The sequence below is a fragment of the Ctenocephalides felis genome, unplaced genomic scaffold (assembly GCF_003426905.1).
Source record: "Ctenocephalides felis isolate EL2017-DRISC unplaced genomic scaffold, ASM342690v1 CF-g0.4_SCAFFOLD_00483, whole genome shotgun sequence".
Taxonomy (NCBI): Eukaryota; Metazoa; Arthropoda; class Insecta; order Siphonaptera; family Pulicidae; genus Ctenocephalides; species Ctenocephalides felis.
In genome coordinates this window covers 5,255-16,761 of record NW_020536637.1, presented here as the reverse complement: position 1 = coordinate 16,761, position 11,507 = coordinate 5,255, and the positions used below count along the sequence as shown (strand labels likewise).

Genomic DNA, 11,507 nt, shown 5'->3' with positions numbered 1-11,507 from the left:
AAAAATGCCACTCTCAAGATGTGGTAATGAGATTGCTGAACGGCTTGTTATTTGAGGGGCGCACTCTTTTCATCGATAATTTTTACACTAGTGTTGCTTTAGGTAAACTTCTTTTAGATAATATTACATTTATTAACATAAAGAATTTACCACCCCAAGCAAAACAAAATCAAAAACGTGGTGAATTATTGGCTCTGGAAAATCGCAGCGGAATCAAATTTTTAAAATGGACGGACAAAAGATCGGTGTGCATGCTGACCACTGCAAACCATCATCAATACCAATTTATAGAAGCATCAAATGGCAAAATAAAGCCCGATGTTGTATTCGATTATAACGATGCAAAAAAAAAGGCGTAGACGTATCGGATCAGCTATCGGGGTATTATAGTTGCCTACGCAAAACAATAAAATGGTATCGAAAAATAGTGATACAACTAATTTGTGGAACATCGATTGCAAATGCTTGGTACATTCATAGAAAATGGGGCACAAAAAGTTTTTAAATATTTTAAAATTTAGAGAATAAATCATTGATCGGCTTTTATCAAAAGAAAAAATCAGTGCAATGGCCAATCAAATAAACATATGCTGGAATCATTTGAGGAATCGGCAAGAAAGTCTCGGAAACGCTGCAAGAATTGCTACAAAATATTAACTTTGAAAAAGGGCAGAACATTTGCAGCCAGTAGGGCAAAAAGAGTTACAACTTATTGCGCGCATTGCAAGGGAAAACCAGCACTTTGTTTACAGTGTTTCAACAAATTATACAAATAATGTTTTTGTAAAACTTGCAATATATTTATACAACTATTTGACCATGTTTATATTATTGAACTATTGAACTTCTATGTTATGTACATTATAACAAATAAAAATAAATATTTTTTGATAGAAATCTGTTAAATATTTAATATTTTAATTTACAGCATCCCATTGCATAACTAAGGGTTATATACCATAACAAAAAATAAATATTTTTTAATAAAAGGTGTGTTATATATTTAATATTTTAATTTTCAGCACCCCAAAGTAAAATTAAGTTTGTACCTCATGTGGTACAATTGCGATTGGTGAGACAGTCGAGCGTGGGCCACCGGTGGTACACGCCGCCCGATGGCACATGTGGTACACCGGTGGCACACCGACGTGAACGTGTTAAAAGGTCTTCGAGAAAATACTGGTAGAGCGTATCTACAAAAAGTATAGAGAAATGAGTATGTGCAACGCACGACAGTTTGGCTTCAAGGCAGGCGCCTCCACGGAAGACGCACTGCTAACTTTTAGAAAACCTTTGATAACTATGGTAGCCCGCCATCATGGTAAATATAATTAAAGACTACTTTAAAAAGAATAAAGCCTATGCAACAGGCAACACCAAAATGGTTAAGAAGAACATGCACAAGAGATGTCAACAAGAATAAAAAAATTTGACATGTTGCATAGAACTTCTGCATGGACGCTCTTCTAAAGAGCCTAACTCAGGTGGAAGAAAATGTAGAACCAGTTCCATAAGCAGATGAGTTGGCGCTTGTGATCGAAGGAAACTCCAGAGATGACTTGGAAAGAATTGTGTTAAATAATAAGGCATGTCGTACTACGGCAAACAATGTACTCCAAGCAATAAACGGCAAAGTGCCACTTGACTTAGAAGTCATATAGTGAGGAATCCAAAGGAATCACATTTAAATGTAGAAAAATAATGTTGAATATCCATGCCTTCGACATAAGCTCACCGTTTACTTTCCTGGCTCGGAATTACCTACTGTTCCAAAACAACATTTTCTCTCATGTTAAAAAAAAAAACAAATTTGAGAACGCAAATTACAGTTGCACATTAAAAGGATTAATTAAAGCTGGGTGTAACGATTTAAACATTTTATGAAACCCTTATTGAGGCAGAAGACAAAACGTATATCCAAAACGGCCTATAAAAAATTGGTTTGCTTTGCTTTTCATTGAAACCTTAAAGCTTTTTGTACCATAAACATAACCTGAAATATGTATTTTATTTATCCACGTGCACGTGGATGTTACTTATTCGACTAAAGTAATAACATATTCGACTAAAGTTTATATGAGACAAGCAACGACATAAAAAGTCAAACTTCACTTTCGCGATGTGCAGTATCATATATCGGCAAAAATAAATCTTATGTGACGTTAGATTTGTTAATTATATTAATAAACAGGAAAAAATTGCATGTATTATTGATTAGTATTTGTGTGTTGGTAGTTTTCCACTTATAAATATTGGTAAAAAAAAGAAAATACCATCGTATCTTACGCGTTACATCGTGTTGCTCATTGAATATTTAAAATTCGTTAAATGTAATTTATTGCATCAGTAATTATCTTCCAGCTATCAATTGTCGAGTGATTACGAATTGATTTTATTCAATATTACTTTTTCTTTACATAACATCCATGCTGCATGATATTCTCAATTTCCTTCGAAGTTAATTTAATTTCACAAATTTGGCGATTTATATTATACAAATGAGTATTTTGTTGAAGATTGAAAATAACTTGTACCAGATATCAGGCAAGTCAGGCGAAGGTCCAAAAATTTTATCATCATTACAATTGAGTTGGACAAATCCATCTTCACTAACTTGAATAATTTCTGAAAGTATTGAAATACCTTCGTTTGACAATAAATTGTATTTGATCCATGGTTAAGAAGTCCGTACAAATTAAAAATATCCTTCTGATTGATTATATATGGATGGTCGGTCAATTAATGCGTTTGATATAATACTATTAATTGTAATGATATTTTTTCCTCATACCTCAAAATACCATTGGATGTTTTAAATTCCTTCTTCGGTTATCATTTCATTTGATATATTGTATTGATCAAAGCAGGGAAACAATTTTTTATGTTCAATGAAAAATATATCCTTCACAATAAGAACTGAAATTCTAGGCACCCGCCTAGACAAATTGACAAAGACAGAGCGGTGTCTTCTTATCTGATTGAAAGCTAATTTCATAATCACTAGGAATGAGAGAACCTTTGAATATCTTGGACTGGAATGAAAGCTTACCAAGATAACATATACATGTGTCAAATAGTCAGGCACATCGTAGCAATCATTGCAATCATAGCAATCATTATAAATCAAATTTCTTTTTACCTCATCGCACCTGAACTTGTGACTCATGAACAAATGAAAAATTCTAATGACCTTCAGCCATAAAGTTTCTGATCACATCTCATTTGATATATAATTCAATTACAATATATATTAATTTCAAATTGTGCGGAAAACACCTTGCATTACGCACTAAATCCTCGTATCATTTGAATTAATATTGATTCCTTCCATGACATTTTTTATTTTTCATATTATTTCACGTAGAAGCAAAGCTGTGTATCATCAGCTTTATACCATATTCATACCGTCTTTCATCTTGAAATGAATGTGTCCTTATAATAAATATGAATCATTTTGCTTACTACTGTCGAACAATTTAAAAGATTAAATATCCATCATTCATTAGTAATTGTTGTTAAAATTAATATTATTGTATCTATTTTTGATATAACTGCAGTAGTATAATTAATAACATTGCTTTCACTTCAATTCACTAGTCCATTAAAATTCGTTTCATTATAAAATCTCCTGTTAGTAATATTTTCAAATTTGTTGTTTGCGTTCAACAAATAAAATTTTGTTTCAATTCCCATGCTTTTTAACAATTTTACATATTCAAAGACCACACACACATCACGAAACGAAAATCATAATTCGAGAAAACTACCGACACTTTACGATTAACAATACAAAACATAATTTGAGCACTTTGGCATATTGTACTTGAACTAATTTAACAACTCATTTTTAGATTTATTTACGCTCAACAAGAAACTCATGAACAAATAAAAATCAATACGTTCATACAGTAGCACATAAAATTAAACGATTCAATAATTAATTATCTATGAGGAAATATTTGTCGCTCGCAAACCATTTTCGAGAAAAAGTTATGCTTTTTATGTGGTGGTCTGCCTTGCAAAATTCTATCAAATCGATATACAATATTATTCAAATTTAACATTTGAATAAATTTTACTGGTTAATATATTTCAGGTTTTGTTTTCCATACAACTTTTCAGTTTCTTTTATATGTGTAATTTAACATTTTGGGTACATGATTTGTCGCCTCCTCAAAAATTACATTTCACTTAAAATCGTTAATTGTTACTCTCATAAAACTCGAACATTATGGATTAACAAATTGCATATGAAGTTTTGAAACGAAAATCGCGCTTCTGATAAAAACATTTGCAAATTTTTGTTATTTAATTATAGTTCTATATTGCTGTAATTATTGCTGTGATATATTTATAATTGAAGTATTTATTTCAGGAATGTACTAATTAATTATTGTTATTCTGCAAGATATGATGTTCCGAATTATTACTGTTCCAATTAATTCATTTACGAAGTATAACTCATATTTATTTTTACACTAACATGCTTTGTTACAAAGAAACATTCTCTAGACATGTTTTTGTTTGCGTTTTGCGTATTAATTACTAGTGTGTTTTGTTTCCACTGAAGAAGAGTCAAATTGGAACTCGAAACGTATGGATCTAATAAATGTATTTTAAGAAACATATCTTAGTTTTCTTTCTATTCATTATCTGAATAGATGACTGTTAAAAAGTTTGTGTTATCTATAAATTAATTTCTTGAAGGGCGTAACATCAAGCATAGAGCGGTGTTAGGTATTCGATACATACAAATTGGGAAACATTATTTGAAACATATTGGTAATTTTCGTAGAGAAAGGGAGTATCAGTTCGCTTATTAATACTAAGTTTGGCTAAGAAAATAAAAGTCGATTCCGCATAGCGTCTTTGTGAGACTTTCGACTCATGATAAAGAAACCTTTGCGTCAAAAAATTGAACGTATGGTTGTTATGTTTTAAATGTCTGCGATCATCGTTTGTCGTGTTGTTTCAAACGTTTAAGAAGTTTTAGTCCTGTTTCGCCAATATATCATATATAAATAGCAATCTCTAATCTCTCTAATAATAATAATCTCTAATCTCGACAACAGAATTATATTTGCAATTCCTGCGATTTGCTCTACCAATATTCGTAAATTTGAATGTAGAAATGCGGGCAGAAAAATCAAAATTTATATGATCAGATGATATTCACAGCAAATATGGGACAATTTTGGAATGTTTCATTCAACCGATATATTTGGAACTTTCAAACGAAGAGTTGAATACGATAAAAAATATTTCGAATGCCAAACAGCAAAAGGTATTAAGCGTAGATGTAAACGATTTGCAAATGCATTTACCTTCATTAGAAATATATGCTAGAGGAATGATTCCAAATATAATTCGGTTGAAAAGAGAAACTGAAAGATTAGATGAGGATGAGTTTAATATTGAGGCAGCAAACCAAATAAATTATCAATGGACATGTTTGAAGGTTTTGATGAATTTGAAATTGAGGAAGTGTGCCTTCATTCAGCATTAAGGCATGGTGATAGCATTTTATGTGTGAGTTTAAATATTTAATAAAGTAGACAATATATATATATATATATATATATATATATATATATATATATATATATGTATATATATCATAGTGTCAATTTCTGCTATAGCAGTAATCCGAGAACTTTCTTTTAAATTATAATTTAAAAAAAACACTGGTCTGGTATAGGTAAACTCATTTTCTTTGCTATAGAAAAAAGCAGATCCTCTATCCATACTGTTTCTCCTTGGGCCAGTTAAGAATTCAATAAAAACTAATCAATCCTGGTCGTGCTAATTCAAAAAGCTTTTAAATTTTTGAAATCGGTTCAGCATTTATTGACAAAACATCGACAAAAGCTCAAAAAATGGCTCACAAACATACTTATTCCAAAACTTGTCTCAAACGATTACTATCGAGTGAAACTTCTTAGGCGACTTTAAACAAGGTTGCTTTAAATGTTCAATGCAAAGTGAGCTAATATTTGAATAATGATTGTTTTAGAATGCCATAGATTAGGAATGTTGAATTTTGTTTTAGATTTTTTTTAGAATGTAAAATGTTTTTCAAATGTTATGGATTATTCCATAATTTGTAGAATATTTATTAGAACATTGTAAACTGTTTGAAAGTGTTGCATAGTCTTTGAAGGTCTTGCAGACTGCCCGTAAGCATTGCGATCTCATTTTCACATTACGAAGTTTCTCTTCTTTTGCAGAGTATCACTTCTATTATTTTTATTGTTTTTTTTTTTTTTTGTAGGAAGATGAAGGATTTCCTTCGCTCCTCTCAAAAAATAAAAAACATAGAAGCTTTAAAATTGAGTTTTGTCAGTTCTTCAAAAATGTCATAAATAGGGGTGGAAAAGAAATAATTTATGATGATTTTTTATACAAAATCTGACCTCAATCTTGAAACATTTGTCAAGATTGGGTCAGAAAAATATACGATACACGAGAACAGTGGCAGGTAAATTGTATTCGTGAGAATGATTTTTATACGTAGACTCTTCTATGGATTTTTAGATATTTTTAGATATCTATATATTTTACACATTTCTAGACAATTTCAAAAATATGTAGCCATTTATAGATATTTTTTTTAAATTTTTGTACATTTTTAACCCTTGCCAGTAGGCGACATATACATTTATGTATGTATATCTAGACATTTTTGTACATATTAAAATTTTTTAAGTTACATTTAAACATCACTAGACATTAAAAATTAATACATTGGCAAAAGAGTTGAAAAAATATTTTAAAATTACCATTTGAATTACTGATTTTTTATATGTCTATTCAGGCTTGTCCATAACTACAGAGTTGGCAGGGTTACTTCAACAAGCGGCTTCAGAAATGAATCGGTACTCGAAGCTAATTTAGGCCGAAGAAGCGAAGGAGACGAAGCGTGATCTGAGTCGCTTTAAAATCCCTTCACTCAGAAAGGAATAAATTAAATGAAAAGTATAGGGAACTAGAATTGTGTATCAAGTCCCTATACAGGAATATAATTTATAAACGCATGAAGTAAGATATTTTGACATTTATGGTCTAATTCTCGGATAACACAGCTAAGTTTTGTTTGTAGACTCCTGCTTTAACATATCATGTCTTAAATAAGCATATGTTCAGGATTATGTATTCTTGGACCACGTCGTGTAGGAGGCACTCTTTTTTCGATTGAAGTGAATGGGTCCTATTCAGTTTCCTTTTCTTTTCATGATCGTTCTCAGTGAAGTCTTTTATGGACTTATTCTTTTGTTATCTTGTCAGTCCACTTTATTTTCTCCATTCACATGTCTCCTGCGCACCACATTTTAAAACTCTCTAAATAGTTCTTGTCGGCTTTTCTTAGAGTCCGTGTCCCTGATCCGTAAAGAGCTATACTCTAGACATAACATTTTTTTATCAATATCATCCACAAGTCGAGACTTGGTTGGTTCTCAGTAGTGTTCTCAACTTCGCAAACTCCACCTTGGCGCTTGCGATCTTTGTCCTGATGTTTCTCGTGCTGTATTCGTTTCTGGTCAGAATGCTTCCTAAATATTTGAAATGATCAACGTCTACCAATTTTTGATTTTCTACTGTTATCTTCAGAGTATCATCTCGTTTTGATACTCTCATCACTTCCAATTTGTTGATGCTGATTTCCGTTCCATATCTTCTACCCATTTCGACGATTCTGTCCATCATGTTCTGCAGCTCGGTTTGGTTTTTTGATATTACCACTAGATCAATCATTTTGCCATATAAAATAAAATATGTCACCAGGAATAGCTGTTATACCTACCATAATTCCTTGAACCGCATAAGTTAAAAAATATTTTTTAAACATCAGTTTATTTACAGAGATACTGTACCTGTGACAAGAAGTGTGTGCATATGTGAATTGGGCCGCTGGTTGAGATAACACCCGGGACTGTTTCAAAATGAGTGGAATTTGTGACTTATTGCATATTTCGTCTATGACGAGGTATATATATATATATATATATATATATATATATATATAATAAATAAATGGTAGTTTTTCATCCATGCTTCCTGATCCTGCACTTCGGTTTTCAGTACCCTGTATTTTCTCTTTACCAATCCCTTCAGCCCTTCTATTTTACCATCCACGACGTCGTGCAGGAGGCACTCTTTAGAACAGAACGGGTCCAATCCAGTTTCCTTCTTTCTTCAGGATTCTTGAAAAGGCCGATCTTGAAATGTCAAGAGAACATAAAAATCTCCTCAGGCAGTTACTAATAATGATTTTTTCCATATCTTCACAGGCTGCATCAGTACGAGCAAACGCTTTGAAAGCCTTGATCCCGTTATATGAGGACGATGAACTAGGAAGAAAATTAAAATTGTTCACACATAAATATCAACAAAGACTTCTTAGTTTATCTTGGGACAAGAGCCGATGCAATCAAGCGATTGCAATAAAGCTAGTCACAGCTATGTTCAGGTGAGAGTTCAGAATAAAAATGTTCACTTAATAGACATATGCATGAAACTTTTGATGGTGATAACCCAGTAAACACCCAACGGTAGTAGCAATCTTATATTACAGCTGTTCAAAAAATAATAGTATATTGCCAGCGATAAAGTAAAAAAATACAAGCAATGAATGAATGTATGTTAATTCTAATTGAAGAGTGAAGTTGCAAAAACAATATTTGTTTAGGCGTTGTTTGACATAATCCACTGTCTCAACAAATATAGAAGTTATTAATCAGCAATTTATTAATCTTCATTTCTCTAATGAAGGTTCATTTCTAAATGATAATTACAATGACAAACCGATCATGTCATATTTGAAGTATGACTTTAATTACATTATTGTTTTTAAATATTATAAATATTTTAATGCTATTATAAATATATAATTTATAATTTTTTATTATATAAATGTGTATATATAATGGTTGACGCTATGGGTTGAAGCCCCTTTCTGGGGTATTGCAATGACTGCCGCTTATTATATTTTAGCATTTCCCCATTACGAAAGGTGTACTTCAACTTCTTAACCCAACTTCTACGAATGCCCTGTAATTACCTGCTAAGACTGATATAGCTAATTATCCATTTTTGTCCATTCAGATCCTATCCGTACTTATTCAGTAGGAAAGACTTGAACACGGTTTCAAGTTTGATGTTCTCTCCAAATCGAAAGGTTGCAGTGGCAGCAGGCACATTTTTTCATCATGTCTTTTTAAGATTGGATGAAGATTCAAATGGGGCCGAGTTTGGGGTTCGATGGTTCAGATATGTTTCAACTTCCACCATTGAATTGCAAGTAAGTAAAATATGTATATATGATAGTCATGTGGATGTCGTATAAATATTTTTTTTGAATCTTTATTCTTTATTTTGATTATTTTTCAGGGTTTAAATTTTATTTCATATCTAGTGGATGCCCTAGTTGCAAACATTGAGATAATGAAAGATTGGAATTCGATGATACATATTTTAACTCAAGAAAATGATGATCCTTTGACCCCAATCCCCCAACCTCAAGAAATTTTAATTGAAATTATGTTTTGGTGTGCAAGTCTTTCAAGTACTGGTAAATATCCAGGGGAGAGAGCAACTGATAATATGGTAATATTGCATTTCAATGATGCATATATAAAACTGAGGTAACTTGACCTATTTTAATGTACTGGCGGGGGGTACTTACGGAAGCGACAAGAATAAGCATTTTCCAGAAATGATCTCAAGTTGCAATATTCGCAACGAACCCGAATATGGTCGATAATTACAAGTGCAGGACTCTACTTAATTGATATGCAGCTGCTCTTCTGGTCAATTAAATAAACAAAACGCTCTTGGTCTCCAGACAATTTGATTTTTTTTTGATTTTTGGACGGTGTATGAACTCATGACCAATGGAATAGTTTTGTGGGAATCAGTTTGTTGCTTTTAGTACTACACATCTGTTTCCTTGATGTGATATTATAGCATGATAGTCGTCAAACGTTTAAGGCAATAATTTATAAGTCCAATTAGAAGTACAACATTAACTAAATCTAAACCGATGAAGTAAAAGTACCCTGCCCTGGTTTTAATGTCAGTACATGCAAATGGGTAAAACTATCCAGTTGTTTCTTCTTCTAGTGTGTTGATTATATGTTTAAACATTATTTTTTATTTCTAAATTTCATTAGTTTTCATATTTACAGGTCCCAAGTTTAAAACAAAGAAAACAAATGAAGGAAGAAAAATTAAATATCACAAAACATCTAATGCCTATGATAGCAATTCTGTTGGCTCGCTTCAAAACCAATGTGAATTGTATTATTCATTTGATCAGAATACCTCAATATTTTGACCTCGAAAATATAAGTGAGATGGAAGATCTGGTTAGTATTTTAATTTTTTAATTACTTGTCTTTGTGCTTGAATTGCCACCAGCAGGAGTATATATTTTAACGAGAAATTTTAATTGCATATGGGAATGTTGATGCATCTTGCATTTGTAGTTTTTCTGACTTTTTAATATATACTTACTAGTTTTAATCTAGTGTTTTATGTTTACAGCATTTAAGGAATTTATTGGGCGCTCTGCAAAACATCGCCCAGGAGTGTACCGACACAATAGTGTTAGACAACTGCAGCAAGACTTTGCATTGCCTTTATAAAAGAATAAAGAAAAGGGCAAGAAGCATTGTTGCAGATTGCGATGCCGCCATATCGACCATTGTCGACGAATGCGCATTTGTATATATGGAGCCATATCTTGTATGGCTAAGTATTGTGAATGGGGTACGAATTACATTTTTGTCATGTGTAGAAAGTTGTCAAACAATTCATCTCTTGAACAGAAATAATTTTTCTTTCTAGCAAATGGATCCAAAATATGCTAAGAAAGAGTATTTTCTCGGATTGTAAATTCTCTGAAGAAAATATACATTTTCCACTATTTACATAACATAAATTATTTAAGATATATGGGATGATTTTTTAGAAGAATTTAAAGTGTTTAGGAATGGTGTCATTGAAAGAAATCTTCCTATCGAGGTATGTCAATTAGATCAAAGATTAAACATAACTAATTTAACTAATTCATACTACTATCAAAATATATTTTAGGGATCGATATACTGCCTACTTACCTACGGCACATGTTTATCTTGGAAATTGATGGAAGTAAAAGATATGGATCTAAATAATATGGTACTCAATGCTATGGCTTGTATGAAACGAGCCGATGTATTGAAGTTAAAATTGAAAAAATATATTGAAATCTGCAAGGACATCGTAAAAAATGTCACTCATGATGATCTGCAACAAGCTGTAAGTTGATTTGAAAAAATCAAAATTTTAAAGCAATACTAATTGTAAGGCAAATTTCAATATTGTTTTAAACTATACATGAACTACTTGTCTACCTGTCCACCTGTCTCCAACTTCTTCAACCTTCAACTTGTCAACAGTTTTACCTTGCTGCCAACCTGTTAACCTGTTAACCTGTTCACAACTCTTCAGTTCGCACGTCTAACTGT

General features: G+C 31.8%; 1 protein-coding gene across 1 annotated transcript; it reads left to right on the top strand.

Moving 5' to 3' along the window:
* Positions 1 to 5,448: 5,448 nt before the first annotated feature.
* Positions 5,449 to 11,298, top strand: LOC113365553 (cohesin subunit SA-1-like; the record flags this gene model as incomplete). The annotated part of the gene is made up of 8 exons (XM_026607088.1): positions 5,449 to 5,529; positions 8,289 to 8,467; positions 9,103 to 9,298; positions 9,388 to 9,603; positions 10,185 to 10,364; positions 10,543 to 10,753; positions 10,949 to 11,022; positions 11,095 to 11,298. Coding segments are annotated over exons 1-8 (1,341 nt in total), but the record flags the coding sequence as incomplete, so codon positions are not given.
* Between the last annotated feature and the right edge of the window lie 209 nt (positions 11,299 to 11,507).